The sequence below is a fragment of the Neofelis nebulosa genome, chromosome 12, assembly GCF_028018385.1.
Source record: "Neofelis nebulosa isolate mNeoNeb1 chromosome 12, mNeoNeb1.pri, whole genome shotgun sequence".
Classification (NCBI taxonomy): Eukaryota; Metazoa; Chordata; class Mammalia; order Carnivora; family Felidae; genus Neofelis; species Neofelis nebulosa.
Window position 1 is genome coordinate 72663908 of NC_080793.1, and position 14926 is coordinate 72678833.

General features: G+C 44.1%; 1 protein-coding gene across 10 annotated transcripts in view; it reads left to right on the top strand.

Moving 5' to 3' along the window:
- TLE1 (TLE family member 1, transcriptional corepressor) overlaps positions 1–14377 on the top strand; it is a 92037-nt gene extending 77660 nt beyond the window's left edge. For all 10 annotated transcript variants that reach the window (XM_058695618.1, XM_058695622.1, XM_058695624.1 and 7 more), the window contains 6 exons: positions 4743–4992; positions 7101–7348; positions 10902–11049; positions 12487–12637; positions 13559–13635; positions 13796–14377. In XM_058695618.1, coding sequence (XP_058551601.1) covers positions 4743–4992; positions 7101–7348; positions 10902–11049; positions 12487–12637; positions 13559–13635; positions 13796–13903 — 982 coding nt within the window. In that variant the 3' untranslated portion in view covers positions 13904–14377. The remainder of the gene's footprint in view (positions 1–4742; positions 4993–7100; positions 7349–10901; positions 11050–12486; positions 12638–13558; positions 13636–13795) is intronic.
- The last annotated feature ends 549 nt before the right edge of the window (positions 14378–14926 follow it).

Genomic DNA, 14926 nt, shown 5'->3' on the forward strand with positions numbered 1-14926 from the left:
TAGGGATTTATGGGTTTCCTGGTTTTCTTTGCCTAGTCACTGCTGTATGCTTTCTCGACTCCCATCCGCACCTTCCTCCCATTGTGCATTCCTGGCTCGTACACTTGTCCACTGATAAAAGAGCCCTTGATGGAGCATACCCTCACTTTCCTCTTTTTAATACCAATGCTCCCATTTTCTGAAGGCCCCTGCAGGTGTGGAGTGTGGCATTCGATGTTTTATGGTTTTGTAGCTCCTTTCATCCTTACAGCAATCTTTGCAACCCTTCTGTTTTGTTAATTATCTTGTGGATCAGGAATGGACACATTATAGGCTGCAGATAGTTAGGCTGGTAAGGACGACCACAGTTAGTGAGGTCAGCGAGCCAGGCATTTCCTGTATATTTAACAGTAGAGTCAGGGCTCTCGACTTGGCTGTGGACTCAGTCTACTTGATCATGGGTCAGGAGCCCTCTTGACTTTTTCTTGAATAAACAAATAAATCTCACCTTTATCTTAAAATTGAGATATATACATAAGGGTACCTGGGTGGCTTAGTTGGTTAAGCATCCAAACTCAGGTCATAATCTCATTGTTCATGGGTTTGAGCCCTGAGTTGGGCTCCATGCTGACAGCGTGGAGCCTGCTTGGGATTCTCTCTGTCTCCCTCTCTCTCATCCCTTCCCCCGCTCGTGCTCTCTCAAAATAAATACATAAACTTAAAAAAAAAACTACAAAATATTAAAATTGAGATATACCTATAGAAGAGTGCATGAATCATATGTGTATAGCTCAGTGACTTTTCACCAGGGACACTGACAAAGCCCCTCTCACGTTCCTTGCAGTAGCTGTGGGGAATCACCACTCTGGATTAATATTACAGATGAATTCTGCCTGTATTTGAAACTCTATAAATCCAGTCATTCCATGTACATTCTTTGGTGGCTGGCCTCTTTCTGAATTCAGGCTTGCGAGGTATTTATTAAATCCTCACTCTCTATAAATTCCCCTTCCTGGTTGATTTTACTTTTCCTGGTTCTTCAATAAGTAGGAAATCTAAGTTTCCTTCTGGGAAGTCTTTAACGTTGCCATGATATGCCATCAATGTGGCCTTTTCTCAACAAGATTCTTGTTCTTCCTGTAGGTGAATAACTAATTCCAGGCTCTCATTTGCTCCCCTCATTTTTCCTTCCAGTTGATCCCTCTTTGAGACCTATCAGCCCTTTGCATCGGTCTGGTTTGTTCATTTGATTAGGCTTTCCAGCACAGCGGGCAGCACCAGCTTCCTGCAAGGCCCCCTGTGACTGATGTATTAACATCCATATGGGTTTCTCCTGGGACCAAGCAGTGTTTACAGCTTCTGGCTGCAGTTCACTACTCTGTGAATCCATTTTAAATTGCCTCAGTATGATATCACAGCCCACCTGTGTGGCTTAAAGAAGAGGACACCTGGGAGAGAGGCGGGTATCTTCCAAAAATGAATGTACAGCTCTCTGTCTACACTTTGTGCATTGATTTTAATCTGGATCATTTAACTCTATAATAAGTGGGCTTCCAGTTGAAACAAGGTAAAATTGTCTTCCCCTAAAAATCTAGAAATGCTATAAGGGTGCCTGATGGAAAGTTTGCCCACCTGGGGGCACCCACCTTGATTTATGGCAGACCAAGAAACTAACCTTCACACAGCGCCATTATTCTCACAGCATAGAAAGCTTTAAGAGGCAAGTTCTCTCCCCACGTCAGCCATTGTTCTAACCAAATACATTCAGTTCAATTGTTTTATGAAAACGCTCTGGTCATTTCTCTAAGCTTCACCTGGCTGTTTGTTATTTTCAGACTCAACTCATGGTACCTGATGTCTGGGTCACACAACTTACTACTGGACCTTGAAGAATTCTTCCAGAACATGAATAGAGTTAATCTCCAGTTCTTGTGGTCCTATCTTCAGGGCAATACAGTGAATGTTATTTGATTCCCACCCCAAATATCTTGTAATAAATAGCATAGGTTCAATTAACTACAGTGTGCTTGTATTAGAATTAGAATATCATGTGGGCTTGATGTGTTACTAAGGACACCAAAGGATACCATTGGGTAAAAAACAGGGAATTTAGTCGTGTGGTGTTGTAAGGGCTTGGAGCTGTAGTTGTTTTGTATGCATATTTATTTTCTAGGACATTCTGTAGGGCTCCCATTATGTGTGCTCAATTATTCAAATTAAGAGTAATGTTAAGGATTTGGTTCAGCTAGCCATTTAAGATTAGTTACTGGAACCAGTCTGTCAGGAAATAACATATATCTAAGATTGTGTTGTTTGGTTTGGGGTCAAGGCAGTTCTTTTTCAAGCCTTCCACGTATATGATATTTTGCGTTCATAAAGAGAAAATAATAGCCTAATTTTCTTCTCAAGCTTAGGGAATTATGTGGGTTTTATGTGCAGGCATGTTGGAAACCTAATAACCTTGTATCAGTTTTCAATTTTGTGCGTGCTAAGTTATTTTACAAAATTTGAGTGAACGTTTAAATGAAAATTTGAGTTCTGTGGTAATACCCATGGTCTTTAGATCTGTAAAGGGCATGTAAGGTGCCAATGACAAGTTCCAGAAAGTGCCCCAGACTTATCCCAGAGGGTTATGGAAACTCTACATCCTTCATTTATTATATATGCAGACCTATAGAAAAGGCTTAATGTTGAACTTCTAGACTGCCTAGTGATGTTTCAGATAAGAAGAAAGTGAATGTAGTGGTCTCTTCAAAAGTGTCATGTGCATAATTCCATCTGCTTGGATGCTGGGGGCGGGTATTAGCACTTCTGTACCTTCCACCTTCTTTTTTTTTAATGTTTATTTCTTTTTTTGAGAGAGAGAGAGAGAGCACGAGAGGGGTAGGGGCAGAGAGAGGGAGATACAGAATTCGAAGCAGACTCCAGGGTCTGAGCTTGTCAGTACAGAGCCCGATGCGGGGCTCGAACCCACGAACCATGAGATCATGACCTGAGCAGAAGTCGGACGCTTAACTGAGCCACCCAGGTGCCCCTGCATTTTCCACCTTCTAAAGTGTCTTTTCTTTGTGCATGTTTTATATCTGTAATATATTATTGCTTGGAGTTTAAATCATTAGATCACAAAACATAAAATATGCCTTAAGATTTTGAGGTGGAAACAAATATGTACTGGGATTAGGTTTGTATTTTACAGGAGAGGAAAACAATAGCTTAAGCAACATGAAGGTTTATTTCTCTCTCCCATAAAAGATACTGGCTGTCAGTAGCCCAGGGCAGGTCTCACAGCCCCACAGTGTCACAGGGCCTCTGCATCCTATCTTTGTGTTCTACTTCCTCCAGCAATTGATTTCCATCTTCAGAGTCACCTTGAAGGTGACCCCAAAAGGGCTGGCTGAGCAAGGCACCTTGCTCATAGTTGAGGCAGTGGAAGGAGGAAGAAAAGAGGACGGGAATCCTGATCTTCCTCACTTAAATTTTTTTTTTCTTTTAATTAATCGCCTTTGTTTTTTAGAGCAGTTTTAGGTTCATAGCAAAATTGAGCCAAAAGTACAGAGAGCTTCTGGATCCCCTGGCATCCCTCTCTTTGAAGTTATGAACCACATGTCCCCAGCAGCGCATGTATGTTGAGCATGTACCTCTTACTGCTGAAAACGTGGCATACCTAGCCAAAGGGAAGCTGGGGAGGGTACCAAAGAGTACTTTGCTGCCTTAGATAAAACTGGGGTTCGTGGCCAAGGTAGGGAGATTGTTGAGGAGAAAACTTGAAATCTGTCATAAAGTTGGAGTGCCTGGGTGGCTCAGTTGGTTAGGCCACCAACTTCGGCTCAGGTCATGATCTCACGGTTCGTGGGTTCTAGCCCCGTGTCGAGCTCTGTGCTGACAGCTCAGAGCCTGGAGCCTACTTCAGATTCTCTGTCTCTCTCTCTCTCTCTCTCTCTCTCTCTGCCCCAGCCTCCCCCAAAATAAAAATATACATCAAAAAAAAAATCTGTCATAAAGCCAGTCTTTTATTGGGGCACCTGGGTGGCTCAGTCAATTGAGCATCTGACTTCGGCTCAGGTCATGACCTTGTGGTTTGTGGGTTCGAGCCCTGCGCCGGGCTCCCTGCTGTCAGTGCAGAGCCTGCTTCAGATCCTCTGTCCCCCTGTCTCTCTGCCCCTCCTCTGCTCACGCTCTGTCTCAAAAATAGATAAACATTAAAAAAAAGAATCTTTTATTATTTTTTCTTGATTATGCAAAAGAGTAACTTCAAGCCTGAAACTGGTACGTTTAGAACTGTTTTCATATGTTAGTGTTGGAATATAGTGTTTACTGTGTGAAATTATTATGAGTTCTTGAGGGCTTCATCTGAAGCATAAAAAATAATCATTTAAATTTATGGTAAGAAATCATACAATTATACAGGGTGTGTTGGGAAGGAGGTATTTTATGTTAATTAGGAAGCGTAGTTAGCGTCGTAGATGGGATTTGAAGGGATGCTTTCTGGAATGGTTAGGCACAATTGAGAAATTTCTAAATATTTAAAAAATACAGTTTAATATACGTACACCCTAGACTTCTGCTATTATGTATTTTAAATTTGTTCCTTCGGTAAATACTTCAGCTTCTGTTGATTTCAGAAGAGAATCATGAGGAGAATCGTTCTTTCCTCTTCTTCCTCACAGAGGCTGCTGAGGTGATGACTAACTGCTTTATGATCCGTGTTTTCTCTGTCTCCTCTCCTGTCTCTCTCTCTCTCTAACTGTCCCCTTCCCCAAAAGTGCATACTCCTTCCACGTCACCGCGGACGGTCAGATGCAGCCCGTCCCTTTCCCCCCCGACGCCCTCATTGGACCCGGCATCCCCCGCCACGCGCGCCAGATCAACACCCTGAACCACGGGGAGGTGGTGTGCGCGGTGACCATCAGCAACCCCACGAGACACGTGTACACGGGCGGGAAGGGCTGCGTCAAGGTCTGGGACATCAGCCACCCTGGCAACAAGAGCCCCGTGTCTCAGCTCGACTGTCTGGTGAGCGAACAGGAACTGGTGCACAAGGGTAATGTCTCCCTGGAGACTCAATAAGGAAATAGCTGTTTGGGCCTGGGTTTTATTCCCATTATGAGGAAATGGAAGCCCTTTCTGTTTCCTGCGTTAGCTATTTAGCCCCTGCACCGCCACCACCCCGCCCGAAATGTGAAGGTTTCATTTGTTGCTGTTTCAGTGGTTAAATCCCAGAGTTGATGGATTTCTTTCACAAAATATTTTACAGTGGTTTACAGAAGCTGTCCTTGTTTGAACGTGTACTCAGAAGGGGGTTTCCCATTGAACTAGGCCTGGACTCTGAGCCCTGCGGTCCACTTAACTTGTGATTTCCCTACAGCCTTTGCATAAATATTGAATAGTAAACATTTCATAATGTGGCATAAAAACCGTTCTGAACAGGGCCTGTGTTTTCAGGGAGACCTGGGAGGGCTGGCTGGGTTTTATTACCTTAACTTCGGGAAAGGTTAATAGATCACACTGCAAGGAAACAGGGTGGCCATCCGCAAAACTGGAACGGTGAGAACGCTTTCCCAAGGCACCCGAAGCCACCTCCTCCCAGAGTGTGAGAATGCCATTTTGCATTTTTCAGGATCCATACGCCATGTTGGGACATGTTCCCTTCTCTGAACTGTAACCCCAGAATTTACAGATCACGTACCATTGGCCCTAAGCAGACTAAAGGCCACCTTGCCCCTGATGTGGTGTTTGCTTGCACTTCGCCGTGATGGGTGGAACAGTTCACCCACTGCGTGCCTAGCGACTGGTGAGGATTCCAGAGACAGTGTTCAGAAAGAAGAACGGTGTTTTTGAGATACAAAAGCCTTTTTTGGAGTAGTTATTGATTTATTTTATTTTCAATTTTATTTTTTAATGTTTATATTTTTGAGAGAGAGAGACAGAGTGCAAGTGGGGGAGAGGCAGAGAGAGAGGGAGACAGAATCTGAAGCAGGCTCCAGGCTCCGAGCTGTCAGCAGAGCTTGACATGGGACTTGAACCCATGAACCGAGAGATCGTGGCCTGAGCTAAAGTCAGACACTTAACCATCTGAGCCACCCAGGCGCCCCATTGATTTATTTTTTAATCAGATAACTTTATTTTTATTTTGATGTTTATTCATGAGAGAGCGAGCACAAGCGGGGGAGGGGCAGAGAGAGGGAGACACAGGATCTGAAGCAGGCTCTGCGAATCGGATGTGAGGCTAGAACTCACAAACTATGAGATCATGACCTGAGCCGAAGTCCGATGCTCAACTGACTAAACCACCCAGGCTCCCCAAATCAAATAACTTTAAAAAATCTCCATTAATGAAATTGAAACACGCTGAAACATAGCCGGACATTCTAAAATAGTAGGAGTGTTTTGTAATGTTCATCGTCTCTTTTGAAATTTATGAATGACAGGTCAAAGCATAGTGAAAACTTCAGCTCGGTCTATTTGGGTTGAAGAATAGCAATTACTTCTTTCAGGGAGGGGAGGGTTATTTTAGGTCTCACCTTACTTTTTTAATGTGTGTTGCTTTCGATAGGAAGATGCCATCTTTTATCGATTTCTTTGGACTGAGAGGCTTGAATATGGTAGCAGCCATGTTATCGCTTGAGAAAGCAGCTCTGTTAAATTCTTAATAAGGATCCACATGACTAGTGCAAGCCTTAGGTAGAGATTTAACAGTAACGAAAATCAAAACCTAGGCAGTAGGTCTGCAGTTTCCAAATAGTAAATAATGGAGGGTGATGAGGTCGGACATTTATAAGCTAGCTTTGAAAAGTGGTTTCTTCATAGAGAGGTACATGTACACCTATCTTGCATCCACTGATCATTTCAGTTCTTTCTACTCAGCAGGAAACTGGACGTCGGGAACAGTTCTATCCAAATGTTTGCACATGCCCGAGCAAGCCCAGGAGTTTGTTTTATTTGCCGTTTCAAAGGGAACAGTTACAACTCGATCCCAATTTTTACAACAGAACTCTTGCTTTATTAAATAGTGTCCATGAAATACTATTTTTCAAGTCAAAAGCCAAGATAGCAGTTAGAGAACATGGTATTGTTAGTGCTGGCTAATGCATCATAGCAATTGAATTACATTTATTTCACAGAACAGAGATAACTACATCCGTTCCTGCAAATTGCTCCCTGATGGTTGCACCCTCATTGTGGGAGGGGAAGCCAGCACTCTGTCCATCTGGGACCTGGCGGCTCCAACCCCGCGCATCAAGGCGGAGCTGACGTCCTCGGCCCCTGCGTGCTACGCCCTGGCCATCAGCCCCGACTCCAAGGTCTGCTTCTCGTGCTGCAGTGACGGCAACATCGCGGTCTGGGACCTGCACAACCAGACGCTGGTGAGGTGAGCAGACATGGTTGCCTATGGTGGGGGTTCCCTCCTTAGCTACCTGGGCCTGAAGGCCTCCTGTCCCCTCTGTTTCTCTGGCTGCACCCAGGCTCTCGGCCCATGTTCAGAGCCTCTTGTGTGCCAGGCTGGGAGTTCCAGGTATTGGGAGTATGAAGACAAAACTGTGGCAGTTGCCCTCTGGGGGGTTTACAGTCTGGCTGCTATGCTCAGTGTCCCCCACAATTTATATTTACCTCCCTGATGTCCCCATTCTTCAGCCACTTACAGATGCCAGACCTGTCCAAAAAGTATTCCTGATTTTTGCCAAGGGGCAGCACGTGCACCATGGATTACCTGGCAGTATCAAGGGTCCTTAATACTCGATGTTTTTGGCTTTGGCTAGAACTTTGTGCAAACAGGAGCCGAGTGATAAAGGAGAACAGAAAACCAACAAAAGGACATGAGAAGAGGAGATTCCATGAACTTTACTTGCAAAATGATTTTATTTATTTTTTTCTAAATGTTTATTCAGTTTTGAGAGAGAGAGCATGAGCAGGGGAGAGGCAGAGAGAGAGGGAGACAGAGAAGCTGGCTCTGCCCTGACAGCAGACAGCTCAACGTGGGGCTCAAAACCACGAACCGTGAGATCATGACCTGAGCCAAAGTCTGACGTTTAACTGACTGAGCCACCCAGGTGCTCCCACAAAAATTATATTAAAGTATACATGTTTCTCAGTAACTAAATCAGCCCTTTCCAGGGGTTACTCCACCCAGGAATGGGCCTGGCTTCCTGGAATCATTCCTCTGAACTGTTGACAGCTGCAGTCCTGCCATCTCTGTGTCTCTCCTCGGCTCTGGCCACCCCATTCCCTCTGCCGAAGTCGAAGTCCACACTTACAGCAAAGTCTTTGTGAAGGGAAGCGCTAGCTAAACATCCCAGGGAAAACCTGTCATCTTTTGCTTTTTTGTTTTCTATTTCATCTTCACTCGGAAATGGTCTTTGTTGATATTGTGATTTTAGGCGTGTAGATTATTTAGTAGGGCTCTTCTCATGCTTTGGGCCCAAGTGCCACAGTGAAGGGGACAGACTTTAGGAGTCATTATAGCAGCTTCGTCTCCCTTCAGACCTCTTCTGTAGAAATCCAGTGTCACCAAACCAGGCTCTGTCCCTGCGTACGGGTGGCACTCTGGTAGTAATTTTTCCCTTGTAGGGCACTGGGCAACTCAGAATGAGCAAAATTGACAAACGTAGCTGGAGCTGACAGCCACTTCAGATTTTTTTAGCCTAGCAAGTGTTTGTTGTTTTTCTTTTCTTCTTCTTTTTTAAGTTTATTTAGTTTGAGAGAGAGAGAGAGCGTGCAGGGGAGGGGCAGAGAGAGATGGAGAGAGAGAATCCCAAACAGGCTCCACACTGCCAGCACAGAGCCTGATGCAGGGCTGAAACCCACGAACCATGAGATCATGACCTGAGCCAAATCCAAGAGCCAGAAGCTGAATGACTGAGCCACCTAGGTGCCCCTCTTCCTCTTCTTTTTTTGAAAAAAATCTTAATAAATAGCACTTTCAAAATTTTAATTCTAAGTGCTTTTTAAACACTAATCCTTTTAATCCTCATAATGTCTGCATTGTAATTATCCTAATTTTATAGATGAGGAACCCGAGGTACAGAGAAGGTAAAAGTCAGCTTGTCTGCTCACACATTCGGGCGTGGGGGAGATGTGATGGGGTGCAGGCGTGCTGCTCTTCTGTCTGTGCCCTGAACCCCTGCTCTGTGCCGGCTCCCGGGAGTAAGCACCTGCTGGATACAATGGGGTAGTGCTTTACAAATGTCTTGCTCAGTGTGGGCTGACCACATGGTGGCTAGTGGCTACTCTGTGTGAGAGGGTAGCACAGAGTCTGCTGAGCATCTCAGTATCTACTGAGACCCACCACAGCCTGGACAGTCCTGGTATCTGCCTTCTAGGAGGCTGAGGTAGTGCTGCGATGTGCAGACAGGGGGGTGGAGGCGCCACCACCAAGCACCTGAAGTCAGAAGAGAACAGCATTTGTAGTCAAGGCGAGAAAGTATTTTATGACCTCTAGAGGATGCAGAGGGAGGTCACTGGGTTTCCAGAGCAGTTTGATGGAAAGAAGAGCAAATCAGCTTTCAAAAGCTGCATCTGGGACTGGCGTGACCCGCGGGGGAGTCTTGGAGGCAAGCTGGGGTGGTTGGAGGAACGTGTGTGTGCATGGGACAGGGGTGGGGGCAGAGAACTAAGATGGACATTCAGAATAGCTTTTGGAGGAACAATTTTTGAAATGATAGCTCTCACCTTGTCTCAGAATTCACAGCAAGTGGTGCTTTTGTCTTATCTTCCATGCTCTTTAAATTCCAAGCCCAGTTTAAAAGTTTGGAGCTCTGTGGGAAAAATAAGGGGGGGAAGGGCACCTAGAGGAAGGACAGACATAGAAACCTTCCTCTGAGTGTTGAAATTCCCAAGCCACTCGAATGCATCCCGCCTAGTTCACCATAGTGATTGGGCCTGTTCTGGTCACTTCCCTGCCAGTTCCCTGTTGGCATGCAAAACCGGGTCCAGGACCCACAGATCACCAACCCTGCGGTAGCTCACTTTTGCCTACCCCTCAGCAAACCCTGCCTTTGGCCTGGCAAAGCATCTGTGCTCAGTGAGTCCCTGTTGGTTGATTGGTTTTGGTAGTGTTTTTTGACTGAAGCACAAGGTTTCCCTTTCAGAGAACAAGCATGTGCTCAGCTTCCAGGCAGGGTCCTGCAGAGGTGCCCACGGGGCCGCCTCAGCAATTAGCTCTGACTCTGTTCAGCGCCCCTAAGTCAGGAGGCCAGCATGACCCTTTGTCTCTGGGAGTCCAGATTTCCTAATGCAGGGCTCTTTCTAATACAGAAAGCAAGGTTGAGTAAATACGTGAGCTCATGCTTTGTTGGCATGAAGGGCATTGCTGTGTTGATTCACTCATGGAAAAGGAGTGCTTCTGGACCCTGAGCTTATAATGTAGTGATGGAGGCCTACCTCTTTCCTTACAGAATACATGTGGGATTTTGTGTGTTTGTCCTTTTTCTTTTCTTTTCTTTTCTTTTCTTTTCTTTTCTTTTCTTTTCTTTTCTTTTCTTTTCTTTTCTTTTCTTTTCTCTTTTCTTTTCTTTTCTCTTTTCTTTTCTTTTCTTTTTCTTTTTCTTTTTCTTTTTCTTTTTTTCTTTTTCTTTTAACACTCAAACACTTTTTCCAGACCTGGGAGGAATTTTCCCTTCCAGACGGATTTGTAAGAAGAGCTGTAAGAGTGTATTTAGCTTCTCCCGTATGATGACCTAAAGTGGCATTCCATGTCTTTAACGCTTGGATTGCGAAAAAAGAAAATCCGCGAGTGCTGTTTCCTCCTCGGGGTGGGGGATGTTAGTTTGATCTTGCACATCAGAAGACACTGAGGAGATCACACACACACACACACACACACACACACACACACACACACACACTGAGTCCAAAACTAACAACACAACAGTGTTTACCTTGAGCTCTGGCAGGAAATCATTATTCAATCTGGTTTGTTTTATCAGGCAATTCCAGGGCCACACAGATGGGGCCAGCTGTATTGACATTTCTAATGATGGCACCAAGCTCTGGACGGGCGGCCTGGACAACACGGTCAGGTCCTGGGACCTGCGCGAAGGGCGGCAGCTACAGCAGCATGACTTCACCTCACAGGTGACGGGCTTTTCCCCACCAGGAATCTCTGTGTGGGGCGTCCTGCTCCCTCCCTTCACATCTCATGGTAATAACAACTGGGCCAACGGACCAGGCTTAAATTTGAGATACTGATTAAAAACAACAACAACCCACAGACAAGCAGAACCCCTGAAATGCTTAGAGTGGTTTCTAAAACCCTACTGGTTAAGACCTGCTAGTTGTTTACTTCTACAGGAGTTCATTGAAGGAATTTGTTCAGTGAAGAATAGACAGTTGGACCTGTTGTACATGTTCCCATCATCTAATGTGGGGGTAAGAGAAGATTATTTGATTCACATATAAATAGAGCTTGAAAAATATGCAGGGTTATTATAAGGAGTAGAGAATAATCACAACAGCTCTGGAGTTAATTCATTTCCCTTGCATCAGGGAGCTTAAAAAAGACAGCAGTATCTCACTGGAGGCCCATTTTATTATTCAACCCTTAGAAAATGGACTCAATGGCTGACTAGATTTATGGAAGTTTGAAGTGATATAAAATGGCAACTTTATGGATTGTGAAGACTATCTAGATGTGGAGTATCTGAATCTGAATCTAGACCTGCTTTGGGAAAGACATTGCCTTGTTAAGTGCCTTCTGTTGGTAGAATTGTTCTTTTGATTACGACTTGTTTACAAGCATGTGTTTTACTAAATTTCATGTCCCTGTTAATCTTTTGTTGAGTTTCTTATAGTCTTACTCATTCCAGTCTTTTTCCAAATATATGGAGGGTACTATTTTTGGTCTGCCTTTTTTTTTTAAAGCTTCTTAAAATGCCCATCACCCAGCTTTATAGTTTCTAACCCATGACCAGTCTGGTCTCATGTATCATCCCTGCCCCCAAACGCTGGATTATTTTAAATATTGGGTTTTTTTTTTTTAAGTTTATTTTTATTATTCATTTTGAGAGAGAGAGTGCAAGCGGGGCAGAGAGAGAAGGAGAGAGACAGAATCCGCACTGAGAGTACAGAGCCCGATGTGGGGCTCAAACTCATGAACCGTGAGATCATGACCTGAGCTGAAATCAAGAGTCAGACACTTAACTGACTGAGCCACTGAGGCACCCCTGCACTGGATTATTTTAAAGTAAATCTCAGACACTATCTGCAAGTGTTTCAGTTAGTATCTGCAAAAGACAGGGACCACTTTAAAATGCCATATACACAAATGCCATTATTATTAAGAATAATTTCTTAACTTAATCACATGTGATAAGTGTTCCAAGTTTCCCGATTGTTTCATAAAGGTTTTCCACACTCGGCTTGTCTGGGTTCGGTCTCTTGTGCTGTGGACTATGCTACAATCTGGAGTTGGCGGATTACATCCCCCTCTTCTTGCTATTTTCCCCATTTCTTGTTTATCACTTCTCAGTTCATTGGGCAAAATCACTAGTGAGCCTGTTCTGCTTCCTACAGATATTCTCCCTTGGATACTGCCCAACTGGGGAGTGGCTGGCCGTGGGCATGGAGAGTAGCAATGTGGAAGTTCTTCACGTAAACAAACCCGACAAGTACCAGCTGCATCTCCATGAGAGCTGTGTGCTATCCCTCAAATTTGCTTATTGTGGTGAGTTTAGCGGAAAGGAAACGGGAGGACACCGATGGCCTCAATGGAAAATACTTCTAAAAAAAAAATTACAGTAGAGATCATGTCTGGAAAAAATGTTCTCTGAGCAGCTGGATGCAATCATTCTATTGTCTTAATATGTCCCTCAGAGCATAGTGATGTCCGTTTCGGCCTGTTTTCGTAATGGGAGAAAGGTCAGCAGGTGATGCAGTTGCCTAATATGATGTTTTGACACAGATATTTTTTTTTTCTTTTTTTTTTTTAGCGGGGGAGTCTGAGGCAGAGGTGGAGGACAAGTAGTTACCACTCTGAAGGGGGGCAGGATTTATAGAAGCCTGGGGCAGCCACGTTGGAAGTCATTATGGACTGAGGAGGAGAGGGAAGTAGGGTCAGAGAAGAGAATATTTTTAGCTCCCCCCAGACCGTTATACTCTGCAGTGAAGATGAAGAAGTTCACGTAGGGTCAAATATTTGTTCTCAGGATGGATGGAGAGATGTGTAGCCATTAGTCACTGAGCCCATTCTATGTGCCATGCGTCATGTCTGGCATTTTACTTAAGTTCATCATTTATTCCTTCCTAGTCCCATTTCATCAAGAGGAGACTGACTGAAAGAACAGCAGCTTCACTGATTCACTATTTGAGGACCCGCTGTGTGCTGGGTGTGATGCTACCCGAAGTGTATCCGTCTAGTGGCTAATGGGGCTGACACGGTCCCTGCCACTGCTTTGACAAAACCCAAGACCACAGACGGTTCATAGTGGAGCCCAGATTCAAAACCTGCTCTCTCAAGTTCTAGCCTAACCCGTTGGACATGATAGTTCGTGATTAGAAATGCGTGGAGTTCAATTAAGTCCAGGTTGCTAATAGTATAGCAGGAATTTTAATATTGTTGAACTACATGTTCGTTTGCTAATTCTAGGTAAATGGTTTGTGAGTACTGGCAAAGACAACCTCCTCAATGCTTGGCGGACCCCCTACGGAGCTAGTATATTCCAGGTAAGTCAGCTCTCCTTACCAAGAATGACAATTTGATCATGGCATTCGCCGTGACTCCAGGAGCGAAGGTGCCTTCAGAAGCCTGGGGGGGGGGGGGGGGAGCAGGGCCCCTGAGTATCTCTATTCACATTAAACGTGAGCCTGTTATTTTCTCTTCCAGTCCAAAGAGTCCTCGTCCGTGCTTAGCTGTGACATCTCTGTGGATGATAAGTACATAGTCACTGGCTCAGGGGACAAGAAGGCTACAGTCTACGAAGTCATCTACTGAAAACATTATGTGGTTTCACATTTATAGTTGAATTGGGCCAAAATGTTTTGAATTTGTAGAAATAGAAAAGTTGTAATTTTAAAAGGAAAAAAAAACAACATGAAAACCTATTTCCAAACTTTGACACAAAACTACTTTGAGTCTATAAAGAGGAGGCGACGAGTCCATCAGCTGAAGGTCACCTATCTACCTAGACCAAATGGAGCACCGAAGCAAAGTGGGCAGAGGGGCCAAGGGGTAGGCAGAGCCTGTTTTGTTTTTTTTTCTTTCTGTGTGATCTGCCGAGATTACCTTTCTGTTCCTTGCAGTTCCCCTCAATGTTCTGTGCTTGGTAGAGCAGTGGTGTCTCCAATGAACTTGTTTCTTGGTTTTGCATCTTGTGAAATGTTTTTTTGTATTTTTGTTGAAGGTTAAACATTTGTATAAATTGTAAATATATTTGGTTTATTACAGTAAAGGCTTTAGTACCAATAAGTGGTTTTCCTTTTCCTTCTTTGTTATTTTTAATCAAAGCTTTGGGATCATTGATGGGGGTTTTATAAGCAAAGTTCACACATTTGCAGAAGAAGTTTAAAATGAATGCACCTCTTAATTTATAAATATATTTGGACGTCGCCTTGCATCACACTAGAACCTAATCAACACGCCTGAGTTACCGGGAACTCAAGACTAGGAATCCTCAGTAATTGAAGGTTTACTAATGTCAGTTTTATCTGGGAAGCTAAAGTGACTTCATCAGGATTCATGTTTTTGCTAAGATACTCTTGTGATTGGAGGTCACAGATTAAAGCTCTCCTTTTTCTTGGCGAATCCTTGGGAGACAGAACATTGTCTTCTGAATGAAAGCCCAGCATCTTCAAATTTTTATTTTCTCCCTTGGCAAGCATCACATCTCAAGACATGTGGGTGACTTGGGTTTAGTGTTAAGACTGACGATATTCACAAAGCTATGGAATTCATTAACCTGTAAAAGAAAGGTTGGGATGCCAACTGGTTTTGTCTCATTAATACTCATTATAATAC